Below are 15,849 nucleotides of genomic sequence, written 5' to 3'. Positions count from 1 at the left end.
TTGAGTTACACTCCTTTGCTAAGAATGAAAATCAATTCCTGAATTATATGGTTAATTCTTTGGACATCTCTAAATTTTTCCATACCCCATCTCAGCTCGAGCATTTGCTCAACTGACTGATTTCCAACTCTTGATTGATCAACAAACAAACAAGCAAGGTCAAGATAAGTGGATTTTTCAAGGTGTAGGCAACAAATACTCCTCAATCTCAATGTATGCCATATAGTTTTCAAATGGTTATGAAGAAGTGCTAGCAGAATTAGACACAAAATATGTTTCTCGTTGTTGCTTCATGATAGATTCATCACAAGGAATCTTATCAAGACGAAATCTATGCACTTAGATTGATATGACTGTGTTTTCTACAATGATGGAGGCAAAGAGACTTCACCACATCTCTTTCAGTATTGCACATTTGCTCAGGATTGCTAGGCCCCCATCATCCCCTCTAGACATGGAGGAACTTCTATCTATGATGATGTTCTGCTATAGCTCATTAAAATTTGGCTAAAGCTATTGCGATGGACATCCTCGTCCTTGGATGTTGGAGTATTTGGAATCAAAGAAAGGTAAGTGTTTAGGAGAGAAGTGACATGCAGAAACTCATGGAAATACATGCTCAAGAAGGACCTTTCCCTTCTAGTACACATGACCAAGCAAAAGCGTGTGACAACACTCAAGGATTGGATTAGTTCTCATCTAGGAGGATGATACCATATTGCTAAATTTTTCCACTCATTTTTTGAATCTCATGACCGTAGAAAAATTGTTCTATGGTATTTCATTAATTAAATATGTACGAAAGGTAAATTAAATGGAGGATAGAGTCCTCATCCAACACCTGTTCTAGGAAACAACAACATTATAACAAATTAGAGATAAAGCTCAATCCAGTTCTTGATCTTCTCAGCAGTGCTAGCTTGGCTCTAATCATAGTAGCTTTAAGTCTTTGAGGTGGTAAGTCCAGCCGTGTAAATGAGGGAAAACACTTCTAAAAATCTTGTTATTACGAACATGCCAAATGCCCCAACAACCCTCAACGAGAATAGTCATACCAATCTCTCCTGGTAACAAGTTTAAAGATATACTGAGCTCATCAAAGCTAGAAATTCCTCTTAGCTTCTGTGGCAAAATAAGATCCCAGGATGGAAGTGCAAATGGACAATCCCAGAGTAGATGGAAGAGTGTTTCTTTGGTGTGGTATGAACACATAGCACAATTGTAACTTTCCAAGTACATGGTTTTCTTGTGGAGAAGATTTCTTGTGTTGATTCTGTCATACGGAAGCAACCAGAAGAAGATTTTATGTTTGAGCCTGACTGGGCTTCTCCAAATAAGTTTGAAGATGAAATGAGCAGTGCTCTGTCCCATCAGGTACTTATACATTTTCATAGATGAATAGTGGTTCTCATCAGCAAGTAACAAATTGAGTTGAGTAAACTGCTGGAATGCTTGCTGTGAGAAGGGTCTATGAAATAACTGAGCAAGATCCTCTGTCATCTGAGCCTTCTCCAAAGAGATATCCCGGTTGTTGGTGAATGAGTATAGTTCTGGCCAAGCAAGTTTCAATGGTTGTTCATGCCAACATCCTCTAAGAAAGAAATGGTGTTCCTTGTGCCTGCTATGCATGTGGCCTGATGTTTATAACAAGGTAGTAGTTTGAGGATAGCTTTCCACCATAATGATCGAATCTCTCTGTTGCTAGGTAATGCATGTTGATAATAAGTCTCCCATATAATGTTGACCCATGGGATGTCTTCCTGGTTGAGGATAGCTTTCCACCAGAATTTTCCACTCATGATGATACCAACTTGGAACTGGATAGCCTTCTTATTTTCTTATTCTTTTTGTTTGTTTTCTCTGTACATATTACTTCTTTAATAATTAAATTAATGAAAATACCGTAGAACCAATGGCGATTCTGCTGGGCATGCTTCAACATGCTCAAGCCTGCCCTTCAAAATTGAAAAACAAAAATTTACTACTAGTTCCCAGCCTATCTCAACCCACTATCTAAGTGTCTAGCCTGTTGTTTCCCCGTTCCAGCCTCTTGTACTGAAGTTGAGCATGCCATTCATTTTCATTAAAGATTCGCCACTGCGTAGAACAATTGTTGTTCTACGGTTTGTGCTTAAAATAAAATAAGCCGCTTCATATCTCCCTGATTTGGACCAGCTAGGAACAAGCATCCGAGCAAAGTCGCTTTTCTCGGATGAATTGATATTTCTCCCGAAGCATATATTCTGACACCACTGACTCCGCTTCGTCGTCTGCTCTGTGTATATTATCCACACGACAAAACAAGGGACCATTAATTTGTGCGCTTTTACCTACATTTTCTGGCCCAGATGCTGAACTCCTTCCGTTAGACTTACAAGCAACATGCAGTGCAATCCATGGCACCGTGCATTAGGTTGGTGAGCCCATTTTGTCATTCGATTCTCCGTAGCTACCTAGCTCCCTTTAGTACAATTTCCTTCACCAACCGAGCCAAAAGAGGACTATTCTTGATCAAAAGATCATTCCTTCTAATCCATGTGTTACATACTCTGGAGACTGGACGAGAGAGAGAGAGAAAGATAGATAGATAGATAGATAGAGAGAGAGAGAGAGAGAGAGAGACACACACACACACACACAGAGAGAGAGAGAGAGAGAGAGAGAGAGAGACGTTCGTTAAGAAGTGTGGGAGCTGAAAGTCGATGAGTTCACATGTGCGGACACATATATACGCAGATGGGAGAGCGAGAGAGATGGATTACGCTTACGCAGCTCCTGATAGGCAAATGGGTTGCTTTCCCTTGGGCAGGATGATATCTAAAGTCATCAAGAAATGCAACGGTACGTTATATATATACTACTCATACTGAAAGTCCAAATCATGCATGATATACAAGTTTCTACCCGTCTCTCCTTGTGAGCTTTTTCTGTAGTCTCACTTCTGAATCATGTACGACTATCTCAATTTCGGTGCAACGTCTCACAGGGCGGAGAGGACGGACGAGGCACGAGCATCTGGACTACGCCATGGCGCACCCTCACGCTCAAACACACTACGTGCGGCCAGACGCACGCACGGTCACCTACACCACCACCAGCAACCCTCCCAGCTCCCACGCGATGCCGGCGCAGCAACCGCCAGTCCACGGCCCGTACGGCCCTGCCGCCGGCGCGCCGCCTCGAGCAGACGGCAAGCCACGCAAGCGCAAGAAGTCCAAGTCCAAGTCCAAGCACGTCCGGTTCAACACGCCGGGGCCGGGGCCGGGGCCGGGGCCGCCGCCGAGCGCTGCCGACGCGTACCAGCATCAGCATGCACCGCCGGCGGCAGGGACGAGCGGTGACGCGGCGTACGGCGACCAGCACCAGCACCACGCGGCGGCCTCCCACGCGTACGCCCCAGCGCCGCCGCAGGGGCACGGGCACGGGTACGGATACGGATACGGCAGGTACGCGCCGTCGCCGCTGACGCGGTGGGAGATGCTGGGCGCCGGGGGCACGCCGAGGCGGCACGAGTACTTCTCAGGCGAGTACCGGTGGTACTACCCCACCCCGGTGCGCGAGGGCATCTACAGCATGGCCACTGACGCCAACCGGCTCACGGCCATCTTCAGCGAGGAGAATCCCAACGCTTGCACCATAGTCTGAACCACTGGGCGGTCAGTGCTCAGGGAATAATTTGTGTTTTCTGAATATTTTTTCGTACAGTAGTAATTATGCGAATATGATGCTTGCAGTAGTGTGTAGAACAGTAGGGGAGGCTAATGGCAGTAGTGTGTTTTAGTTTTGTGATGAACACCGTAAAGTTTAGTGGTGCTCTCTGGCTGGTGGAATGGATTTGTTCTATGGTTCGGCTTATATTCTCCCTGTCCCGTGCGTTGCATTTTTCAGAGAAGTCGGCAGAAGTAACTACCCCTTTGTCTCATAATATAAAAGCGTGTAGTGTCAAAAATATTTTTATATTATAATATAAAAACACGTACCGTCTCAAAAAGAAGACTAGCTAAAAATTTACATTAGCCACTCCAAAAAGAAAACATAGTTTTACTATCTAAATTCACAATATGGGAAATTAAGTTGACACTAAGAGCATCTCCAGCCGTTGGAGCCTCCAAGAACACCACCGAACAAAAAAAATGGTGTCTTGAGGGGCCAAATGCTTCATCCAAGCAAAATAGAAGTGCATGAGAAGGGCACCTTCTTAGCCACACCCCAACCCAACCAAAAGTTTGTGAGAGAAATGATTAAATGGGGCAAGAAAAAGGACATGTGGGGAGACACGATTCGCCGAAACTTTCGAAGGCGCCCCCAAGAGCCCCCCAACGCACTGGGTTTCGCCTGGGTTTGCCGGCGCTAATTTGACGTCCTGGGAGGCACTGGGGGCGTGGTTGGGCCGTTTTTTGCAAAAGCATCGTCCGAGCCTAAAAAAGTGTCCTGAGAGCGTCCTGGAGGGGGGGAGGGGGGGAGGGGGAGATGCTCTTAGTGTCCGAGCCTAAATGCTGAACAAATCAATAGACATCTATCAGTAGTGGTGAGGGTCATCACTGACGGGCCACCACCTACCTATCATTGTTGATGTTTAACACAATTGGTAAAATAACGCCCGATCTTGTTTTCACACTAAATTTCTCATACCATATTTAGTCAATGGTTACAAAATCATAATCGTGAAGTGCTTTTGAGTACAAACTAGGACCAGTCCTAAGATTTCAGGGGGGGGGGGGGGGCGAACAGAGACCATGGGGCCCTTTAAAATAACTCTAATATTCTTAGATAATACTAAATCACGAACAATATATCAGAAAGGAGAATTGGAGATATGTCTTCTTCGACACTGTGCCATCAAGATTCTTCTCTTCATCACTCGCCTCTCAACATGGCCTCGTGGGGCCGGTGATGTGACATCTCCAGTCAAATCGCACTGGAGACCAAGCGTTGGTCGTAGGCAGCCAGGCATGGGCCGATCGCACGAGACATTCAATTTTCCTTTACCATCATGTGAGCCAAATTGCTATCACATGCCCTAGAGGAGGATGAAATATATGTGACTAAAATTACAATCAACCACATAACCACTACAACCAGCCTACATGAACATACCAAGACCAAAGTATGATACGAAAAATGTGCAAAATAAAGTTGATAGAACAATCAGCTAACTTGGAATAAAACTAAAAACAAAAAAAATCATGTTTGAACCGGTGGGCTCCCCACTCCAACCTTGTTTTCATTTGTTTCCCAAAGGGAGACATGAATCCATTACTTGTCATAATAGAACACCAGTTTTAGAAAACAACTAACTATTTCTTCGCTGAAAAAAGTTCAGAAAACAAACTGAAAGAAAGGAACGTATAACAATACACAAATATGCACAACACATATACTCAACAGTGCCTCCCAGAAAAGGGAAAAAGGTGAAGAAATAAAACCGTGCTTCTGGCTCATTTTTTCTTCCGGGCTTTTGGGTTTTTTCATGAAAAAAGTTTGTAGAAACCTACTAACATTGACCTAGTTTCGAAGGTCTTGATGCGAGAAATCTAACGGTGAAAATGGCATAGTTTAAGAGATAAAACATTTTGAATAAACGAATCTACGGAAAAAAGAGAACTCGTAGGTTACACCAAGCGGTACACACGCAGTGCACCTGTCGCAAACAGGGAAGGTGAAAATGATCTTTGCAAGGGGTACCCCTTAACTAGTGACTTCGCTATGTCTCGCTTGTTGCGAACGTAGGGAAGCCTCGCCTACACACATGTGAGACCGGGCCGGCCCAGTGCACAACAGGACACGTGCAACCGCCTCGTTCTTTCTGTTTCTTTTGAGGTTTTGTATTTGATTTTTTATTTCCATTTTACCTTTTTCTACATTTACAAATATTCCAACTATATATATTAAAAAAGTTTCATTAAACATTTGAAAAATGTTAAATGTGTATAGAAAAAATGTTTCTCATGTATAGAAAAATTCTACTACGTGCATGTAAAAAATTGTTCATGTATTTAAAAAAAATTAATCGAACATTTGAAAGAAAATGTTAGTAAAGTTTTTTAAAAATGTTAGTCAAGCATTTGGAAATTGCTAAATGAGTCTAAAAATGTTTTCATAAATACAAATAATGTACAAATGTGTATGAAATAATAGGCATCAAAACATATATATTAGAAAAGTGTTCTTAATGTATGTAAAAATGTACAATGTATATGAAAAAATAGACATCAAAGCATATATACGAAAAAAATGTTAATAATGGATTTAAAAAATGTCAAACTTGTATAGGAAAATGTCCCTGATGTATAAAAAATGTAAAATATGCTTAAAAATGTATAAATAAAATTGTATATTTTAGGAAAATCATAATACTATACTTACAAAATTTTAAAGGTGCATAAATAAATGATTATTATTTTTTATAAAAAAATTGTACAATCTGTATGAAAAAAAGCAGACATCAAAACGTATATCTGAAAAAACTATTAATTATATATTTGAAAAATGTTTAAGATGTATAAAAAATGTTTATTAATTATAGGAAAAATGTGTAATATGTATGAAAAAAGTAGACAAGAAAAATTATACCCGCAATTGTATTATATGTATTTATAAAATGTTAAATGATTAGAAAAAATATTTCTAGTGTATCAAAAACTATAATCTGTATGACAAAAGTAGACCTCAAACATTATATATTTAGAAAAATGTTAATAATGTATTTTGAGATAAACATGTATAAAAATGTTTCATGTTATATACGATGTGTAAGAAAAATGTTAAAAAGCCAAGAAAACCAGTAAGAAACAAAGAAACCCGAAGAATGAAGAAGAAGAGAATAAAAGGAAAATAGGAAAACTGATCCAAACAGTGCAACATTGTGAAAAATGAATAAAACCGTGGAAAAACAAAAAGAAGCAAATAAAACCGAAGAAATCTGAAGTGAAAAGATAAAGAAAAATAAAAAACAAACAAACCAATGTAAAACAGTGAAACAATGTGAAAACTAATAAAAACAAAAAAAACTGAAGAAAACCGGAAAAAAGAAAGATAAATAAAAACAGAAAAAAACAAAGAACGAAGCGGTACAGTGAACGCAGCGAAAGAATGGTGCTACAACACTAAGCGGGGCCAGCACTGTAGCTGCCAGAAAGTGCTTCAAGCGAGAGAAGCATATATGTCGCTATAGCTCTCAGGCATGCTGTAGTTCCTTGTTGATAATTCTAGCTTGGTGCTCTGTTTCGCTCAAAAAAACAACTTGATGCTTTGTTGATGACCATTCATGTGCTGGTTGATCGGGTTTAGTTGGCACTTTGGCCAGGGGATTGTGCCCTTTTGGTTGTGATCTGTTCCTTTCTTTCAGTTTGTTTTCTGAACTTTTTTTAGGGAAGAAAAAGTTGGTTGTTTTCTGAAACTGGTGTTCTGTTACGACAACTAATGGAATCCCGTTTCCCTTTAAGAAACATATGAAAACAAGGTTGGAGTGGGGAGCCCACGGGTTCAAACATGATTTTTTAAAAAGGTTTTATTCCAAGTTAGCTGATTGTTCTATCAACTTTATTTTTGTACTTCCCTTAAAAAAAAAACTTTATTTTTGTACTTTTTTATATCATACTTTGGTCTCTGTATGTTCGTCTAGGCTGTTCGTAGTGGTTATCTGGCTGATTGTAATTTTAATCACATATATTTCAATATTTCATCATGGTGCTATCCATATGAAAAGAAAAATTAAGAAACATTTTGGCTCAGATGATGGTAAAGGAAAATTGAATGTCTCGTGCAATCGGCCCATGCATGGCTGCCTCCTGCCTACCACCAAAGCTTGGTCTCCAGTACGATTTGACTGAAGATGTCACATCATCAGCCCCACGAGGCCATGTTGAGAGGGGAGTGGTCGAGAGAAGAATCCTGATGGCACAATGTCAAAGAAGACATATCTCCAATTCTCCTTTTTGATACATTGTTCTTGACTAAGAATATTAGAATTATTTTAAAGGGCCCCATGTTCTCTTTTCGCCCCGCCCCCCTGAAATCTTAGACCGGATCTAGTTTGTACTCAAAAGCACTTCAGGATTGTGATTTTGTAATCACTGACTAAATATCATATGAGAAATTTAGTGTAAAACATGATCGGTCGCTTTTTTACCCGTGGTGTTAAACATCAACACCAATAGGTCGGTGGTGACCCGTAAGTGATGACCCTCACCACTACCAATGGGAGGCTACTGGTCCGTTGAGCATTAGTGTCAACTTGATTTTCCGTATTGTGAATTTAGATAGTAAAATTACGTCTTCTTTTTGAAGTGGTTAAATGTAAATTTTTAGTTTGTCTTTTTTTTTAGACACTATATGTTTTTATATCATAATATAAGAGCGTTTTTGACACTACACGTTATTGTATCATGGGACGGAGGGAGTAATTACTTCGCCGACTTCTCTGAAAAATACAACCCACGGGACAGGGAGAATATAAGCCGAAACATAGAACAAATCCATTTCACCAGCCAGAGAGCACCACTAAACTTTATGGTGTTCATCACAAAACTAAAACACACTAGTGTCATTAGCCTCCCCTACTGTTCTACACACTACTACAAGTATCATATTCGCATAATTACTATGAAAAAATATTCAGAAAACTACAAATTATTCTCTGACCACTGGCTAACTTGGAATAAAACTTAAAAAAAATCATGTCTGAACCGGTGGGCTCCCCACTCCAACCTTGTTTTCATTTGTTTCCCAAAGGGAGACCGGATTCCATTACTTGTCATAATAGAACACCAGTTTTAGAAAACAACTAAGGCCCCGCTTGGAATGTAGTTTTTCTGCCACCCCTGTAATCTTTTACACCTGTATTATACCAGCCTCCAACCAAATACATTCCGAAGGGTGGTATTTTCTATCCGGTTGTAATATGTGCTTGGCTCTCCAGGTTTCAATCCACTTGTAAAATATGCGTGAGTACACGCATATTCAACAGCACAGACTACACAAGCAATTTCCAATACAACTGCACTTCGACACAAATTGGACAAGTATAAAATGAGCTAAAATTTTCATTTATATTACAATAGCACAACATCAGTAAAAAAATCATATTTTTGCAATCTTCCATTTGAAAATAGTTCCGATAACTCATAGTGCTCAAAGTCAGCAATTTAAATTACAATTCTATTGAGGCATACTTGTCTTGTCTCATTGGCATGGTACATAACCAAAGTTAGGACTCGGCAATTGTTGAATCGGTGTGCGTCTAGACATAAAATATTTCTGAAAGATTATGACTGCTTCATGGACTCGGGTGACCACAGAATCATGCGAAAGGGCGACCTGAAAAAAAAAACATTAGCTATATAATGATCACTTTGTGCTCTAAGAATGATACCAACCACGGATGTCGAGAACAACCATGCATGTCAAAAAGATTAGCACAAAATCCTGAATTACCAAGGGGAGCCAGATGGTGCAAGGTAGCCATAGCATGTCACTCAAGTTTAAAGTAACTGCATTATTTTTCAAGAAACACCGATGAAGAAACAACATGGCAGCAATATAAACAAAATCTTGAATAAGAAAAATGTTCTAGGCAGCAACAAGTCTACACATGTCTAGAATATTATGTTGCAAAGGAGGATTGGAACATCAGCACCAACAATATAACTCTGAAGCTGAGACCATTTGTAGAAGCCCAATAAACAGGGCAAGCAATCATGCAATAAACAGGGCAAGCAAAAATGAAGATTGGGATACATTCTATTGATTAACCTAGCGAAAATAAAAGGAGCATGGACAATACCTTTGATCAGAGCACCAGATTGATTGAAGGAATAGCACCAGATGAAAGCCGAGCTGCAAAGGAATACTCGCTCAACTAAGCCTTACAAACTTATCTTTAGTGGGGAGAAGAAATGCAGAAAACCAAGATAATGGTACTTACAAGGAGGAGGCTGAGGACTAATCTTGTCGACTTCCTTCTTTAGCCACATACCCCGCAATCTTGAGTTGTAACCTAGGAAAATCTCACGATTTGCTGCATCCTTGAAAACATCAGAGGCAAAGATTTTGACCTCGTCGGGAACATCATCCATGTCATTCAAGACCTGCAAGCATTCTGTAATTGAGGGTTGTTTTTCTTGCTGTGACACTTTTTCCTTCTTGGAAGCTTGATCTTTCTTGAAATTCACATAAGCCATCATGGAATCTTCAAGCCGCTGTATAGATGTGGCATCTTTTTGTTTCTTAGTTTTTTTCCCTTTTGCACTTGATTCACTTATTTGTGGTTGATCGCCATCAGCATCTTCACTGGCTAATTCTTCCTCGTCATTGACAGTGTTCTCTCTTTCATCCACATCATCTAATGTAGGAGTATCATTGATGTCAATTATTGAAGAAGTCCTTACGTTGTCATCTCTTCCATGTCTTGTATTTTTCTTGCTAGTGCTTGCAACCATCTTATCCTTCGCTCCAAAGTTGCTACCTGTTTTTGTGCCAATCGGAGGCTTCCTTGATGTGAGGCAGTGTCTTCCTTGCGCAATGTGTCCTTCATAGAGCACACCCAATGCCTCATACAATGGAAAGCTCTTTCCTTCATACATTTTGAGCTTTGGGTCCTCCTACATAATTAATAGAAAGGTGTGAGCAGATCATGCATAGGCATAAAAAGTTCATGCACATATAAGGAAATCAAAAGTTTTTTTTTTCAAGAAAACGCAAAAGAGTTTGCGTTTCATTTCATTGAACAGGAAGAGAACAGCAGTACAGGTACAACCTCCCGGGAGGAGGGACACACGCACACACACCATCGTCCTCACCAGACAAGCAGGTGAGGAGGTGCTACCAACTACAGACCGCAACAACGAAAGGTCTAGCCTTGTCCAGTCTCCAACCATGAATGGCAAGGTAGCTAGACACAGAGCCTCAAGGCCGCGTCACAGCCGTTGCCAGGCGCCTCCGAAGAAGACTGCATCTCCAGGGCTGACCGGGCCAACGTACCTTCCACCCATATGTGCCTAGGAGACGGCAGGTGGATGGCAGGACCCAGCCAGAACTAGCGAAGCCATCGTCTTGGACGTGCCGGCGCCGGCGTACATTGCGCCCCGGACGCCCACGCTCCATGCTGCAGCCCTCATCACAGCATCGCATTACCAGCAAACCTCGCCGGAAAGACCGGGGAGGCCACCATCTCCAGCTGACGCATAGGGGACTCCAAGTGCGACCCAAGCAGCGCTTTCAAGAAAGGAACGGCGCTGAGACGCCGTCGCTGCCTTGTCCAGGGAACTGGACCAAGGGTTTCCCCCGGTGCCCGAGGAGAGGGTCCAGTCTGGGCCATGACAGCGCCTCCATGGAGGTAACGGCACCCTCAGGTGTCGCCGTTGTCAGCGCAGGCCAACACCGCGCAGGGATTTCGCCCGGCCCAAGACCAGAACCCTAAAACCGCCGAAGCAGAGCAAACAGGAGATGGGGAAGCAGATCGCCAGAGAGGACCACCAGCACCGAGAGGGAAACCACGTATTGTCACTTCGATGTAGGGAAGCACCGGCCAGCGCAGTGCAGCAGCTGCTGGATGGCTGCCAGACAAGGCCAGCCATCGCACGGGACGCGTCGAGCAGGGCTAGTGGCGCCGTCGCGGAGACCAGCCACCTGCACCTTGCCGCCGCCGACCATGGCCGCTGCCGCGCCGGCCCGCAGCCTCCGCCACCCGGATCCGCCGGGGCACAGCCAAGCAGCCGCAGCCGCGCCCCCAAAGGGTCGCGCCGCGCCGCCCGCGTGCTCGCCACGCCAGTCCAGAGGCCCGACCCTCTGGATCTGGGGCCGCCGTTGCGAAACCCTAGGTTCGGAGAAGCGCAGCTCCGTCAGCCTCGTCAAGCCCCACGCTCGAGGGGGGAGGCCGCCTGGGAGCAAAGTCCCGCCGCCGCCGGATCCACCAGGGCTTTGCCCGGCGGGGAGCACCGGCGGCGGCAGGGGGAGGGGGAGGAGGAGGGGAGGGAGCGCTTGAGGGCTGCGTCGCCTCCCGAGTCGCCCGTGGGGAGGGCGACGCGGGGGGGGGGGGAGAGAGTTGTGTGTGTCAGTGTACTGTCAGGAAATCAAAAGTTAGAAGGAATAAAAACTTACTGCAATGATCTCTTCCCATTTTTCAGGCGTGGTGTTGATCACACATGCAATATCATTCCATGATATTCCAGAGCGGTTGACTATCAACTTGATATTTTTATAGTGCTTTTTCAACTGAGCTTCCTTATCTTGAACCTGATCCTTGGTAAACCTTGCCTCTGGATATAAATTGTTCAGTTCCTTGACAACTTGATTCCATCCTTCGGTAGTCCACCCATTTTGGCCACGGTAATGATTTAGATTGTACTCTGTAAGTACCTCCACGAGACCTTTCTCATACCTTGTTGTCCACTCAGCCCTATTTTGCGTCATATTGAACCTATGACAATGTAACCTTAGCAATAAATCAATACAAGAATCTTATCACGTTAAGCAACATAAGAATATGAAAATCCAACATCACATTAAGAAATATAAGAATCTGAAAATGCAAAATCACATCAAGTAATATGAAATGAAACATTAACATAACTCAAATGTTGCTAATATATAGGATCGATCCTAATAACATAACTCAAATGTCATCCTTACATAACTCATATGAAACAGTAACATAACTCAAATGTCATCTTTATATCTCAAATTCCACATCATTACAATAAATTACTTTGACAGAATAAAAACTTAAATTATTAGCTAGTAGATCTCTGTGAAGATCTTTCACTTTGAATTCTTTGATAGTCCGCCCACATCCTGTTGGCAATTTCATCTCTCATAGAATTACCAAGGTCCCTTTGATTGCTTGAGGATGTAGGAACATGTCGAGGTCTGTCATCTCCATCAGGAAGAGTGACAAATAGAAGAGGGTCAATTTGCATTTGTTGCGTATCTAGCCATTGTTCATCACCTCTGTGACTCCGGATTATATTGTGAAATACAGCTGCCGCCATAGGAATTTTGACTTGAGTGTCAATTGGGTAATGTGTGCCAACTTTTAAAATACGAAATCGCATTTTCCATACACCAATTGTACGCTCTATATGGTTCCGTAGACGGACATGCCTTAGATTGAATAGTTCTTTGGGGTTCTTTGGACGAGGGCCACCTCTACCGAAATCTTTTAGATGGTGACGAACTCCACGGTACGGAGCTAGAAACTGTGGTGTGTTTGCATAGCCTCCGTCAACCAAATAATACTTGCCCGGAGGTACATGGAAGCCCGATTGAATAGCAGATTTCAATACTCCGGCATCTGAGGCAGACCCCTCCCAACCAGCTGACACATAAACAAAGTTGAGATCGAAGTCGCAGGCGACCATCACATTTTGGGAGAGGGTCCCCTTTCTATTCCTGTATGGAGCAGCCTCGTTGGATGTAATGGTCATGGGAACATGAGTCCCATCTATTGCCCCTAGGCAGTTCTGCATTAAACAAGCTATGGTTACTATATGTGTTCTACTAAGGGAGGATATAAATTCCTAAAGTACATAGCAAGGGATGGCGTGTACCTCAAAGAAAGGCCAAAACTGGGGATTTGTTGATATTTTCCAATGAGTATCTAGCGAACTATGCTTGATAAGGTCAAATGCCAATGATCTCATAGCGTTGAAGCATCCATTGATATGCCTATGCACCGTTTCAGGACTGTGCTGAAACCTATCAGTCAACGTACGATAACTCGCATTCTTGGATAGCATGTACATAAACATCCCTAGTTGCTCTTCAACACTGACTCCTTTTGATTTTTTTAGAAGATTTTTGGATCTAAGATGGTCACATAGAAGTTGGAAGATATGGGATTCCATCCTAAGAATATCAAGGCACCGTTGAGGGTGGCCATCCAATATTTCTCGGATATACTTAGCTACCGTAAGAATGGATGTGTTCACTGGAATCTTTTCCCTCCTAGAAGATATACAATATATTGTCGGGAAGACAAGAAACATCATCTCCTCCTCCTCCTCCTCCTCAGAATCAGTACATGACTCATATCCATCATCATGGTTACTCGTATCCATTATCTAGCGAGAAGAGATTACAAAATAAATACCGCAACTCTCCTTCAAAGTAAACACAGTAGTATATATAATCTATGTTATGACATTGGAATAAAAGGAGCACTAGCACATCAAGATAACGAGATTAGTGTAACATGGAAAGATATTACCATGCTTTTATTGATTGATGTAACAGTTGAGTATAGATGTATATAGACAAGCACATGCGCAAAACAATGAAGAATAAATCAGTGGCACACACACAAGCTGGACTGGATGCTTTTGAGTTTATTAAGTACCTTCAGTTCTGAGCTTTAAATGTCAAAAGAGCTTCACAGAATCTTGAATCCTCCAAATCACTCTTAACAGTTCTGCATTGCACAAAGGCAGCAATGAGCCAATGATATCAGTAGCAATAATAGGTGTTGCAGTTATATAACTTATCAAATAGGCCCAGCTTAGTTAGCATTCTATTTGCACAACTGGACAAAGAAAACAGATGAACTATTCATAAACCCATGGAAGTTTATTGGACCCTGTTCATAAACAAATCATTGGACCATTGTTCATCTGTTTGTTTATCAGTATTTCTAGGTTTACATCAATTTGAACTTCGACAGCAGCTAACGAACTGAATTCTTGTGAAACTTTGGCAGCAACTGTTAACTGGCAGGAGGGTTCGGGCTAATCATGACCAAGCAGGACGGCCACGTCGCCAAGGAGTACTCCGCCGCCGGTTGAACGGGGAAGGGGCGGGGAGGGATGGCAGAGGAGGAGGAGGAGGAGGAGGAGGGAGGATACCTTGGTGGAGCAGAGGAGGATGAGCGATTCGCCGTCACGGTCAGGTCACGGCTGCCGGCCAATGTCGCCGTCGCGGCCAGGAGCGAGTCGCCGTCAATGTTGCGGCCAGGAGCGAGTCGCCGTCACCGTCGCGGCCAGGAACGAGTCGCCGTCGTCGGCGCGCCTAACCCCCGTCGTGGCCACCGTCTTCTGCGCCTCACCACGTCGCCGTCGCGAATGCCGTTGCTTGACCACCTCGTGGACACCAGCGCCGGCGCCTCCCGGCGGCGCAACTCGATCTAGGTCTCGAGCGAGAGGCGAGGTGGGGAAAAACGACGGCCTCTGGTCTGTATCGGATACCGGCCTGATACGGGTGTAAACGAGAAAACCAGTGTAAAACTTACAGCCCAAAAACGACATGCCAAGCACCAACGACAGGTCCATCCGTTTTTATTTTACAGGGGTATATTTTACAGGTGTATTGGGCCCTAAAACGAAGAACCAAGCGGGGCCTAACTATTTCTTCGCTGAAAAAAGTCCAAAAAACAAACTGAAAGAAAGGAACGTATAACAACCAAAAGGGCACAATCCCCTGGCCAAAGTGCCAACTAAACCGGATCAACCAGCACATGAATGGTTATCAACAGAGCATCAAGCATATTTATTTTTCGAGGGAAACAGAGCACCAAACTAGAACTATCAACAGGGAACTACAGCATGCCTGAGACCTATATCTCGCTTTTAGCGACATATATGCTTCTCTCGCTTGAAGCACTTTCTGGCCGCTACAGTGCTGAGCCCGCTCAGTGCTGTACACCATTCTTTCACTGTGTTCACTGTTTTGCTTCTTTTTTTGGGGGGGGGGGGGGGGGGGGGGGTTCTCCTGTTTTTCTTTTCCTTTATTTTTTCCATTGGTTTTCTTTTGTTTTAATCTGTTTTCACATTTTTCACTGTTTTGCATTGGTTCTCTGGTTTTTATTTTTCTTTATCTTTTTTCCTTTGGTTTTATTTGCTTCTTTCTTGGTTTTCTTCA

General features: G+C 42.9%; 2 protein-coding genes and 1 long non-coding RNA gene across 3 annotated transcripts; 1 reads left to right on the top strand and 2 right to left on the bottom strand.

Annotated features, from left to right (window-relative positions):
* The first annotated feature begins 2,524 nt into the window (after positions 1 to 2,524).
* On the top strand, positions 2,525 to 3,860 carry LOC123151350 (uncharacterized). Its single transcript, XM_044571073.1, has 2 exons — positions 2,525 to 2,841; positions 2,987 to 3,860. Exons 1-2 carry the CDS (start codon positions 2,703 to 2,705, stop codon positions 3,643 to 3,645), a joined length of 798 nt encoding a protein of 265 aa, XP_044427008.1. The 5' UTR covers positions 2,525 to 2,702; the 3' UTR covers positions 3,646 to 3,860.
* Positions 3,861 to 9,790: 5,930 nt separating this feature from the next.
* On the bottom strand, positions 9,791 to 12,411 carry LOC123153259 (uncharacterized). Its single transcript, XM_044572463.1, has 3 exons — positions 12,100 to 12,411; positions 9,926 to 10,601; positions 9,791 to 9,837 (listed from the first exon to the last, which is right to left on the bottom strand). The coding sequence occupies exons 1-3, from the start codon at positions 12,409 to 12,411 to the stop codon at positions 9,791 to 9,793; spliced, it is 1,035 nt and encodes a 344-aa protein (XP_044428398.1).
* An 857-nt stretch (positions 12,412 to 13,268) lies between these two features.
* Positions 13,269 to 15,264, bottom strand: LOC123151347 (uncharacterized). The gene is made up of 4 exons (XR_006475623.1): positions 14,838 to 15,264; positions 14,336 to 14,407; positions 13,548 to 14,060; positions 13,269 to 13,460 (listed from the first exon to the last, which is right to left on the bottom strand). It is a non-coding gene; the product is annotated as an uncharacterized lncRNA (long non-coding RNA).
* Between the last annotated feature and the right edge of the window lie 585 nt (positions 15,265 to 15,849).

The sequence above is a fragment of the Triticum aestivum genome, chromosome 7A, assembly GCF_018294505.1.
Source record: "Triticum aestivum cultivar Chinese Spring chromosome 7A, IWGSC CS RefSeq v2.1, whole genome shotgun sequence".
NCBI lineage: Eukaryota > Viridiplantae > Streptophyta > Magnoliopsida > Poales > Poaceae > Triticum > Triticum aestivum.
The sequence above is the reverse complement of the archived record's forward strand: the minus strand, read 5'-3'. Positions and strand labels throughout refer to the sequence as shown.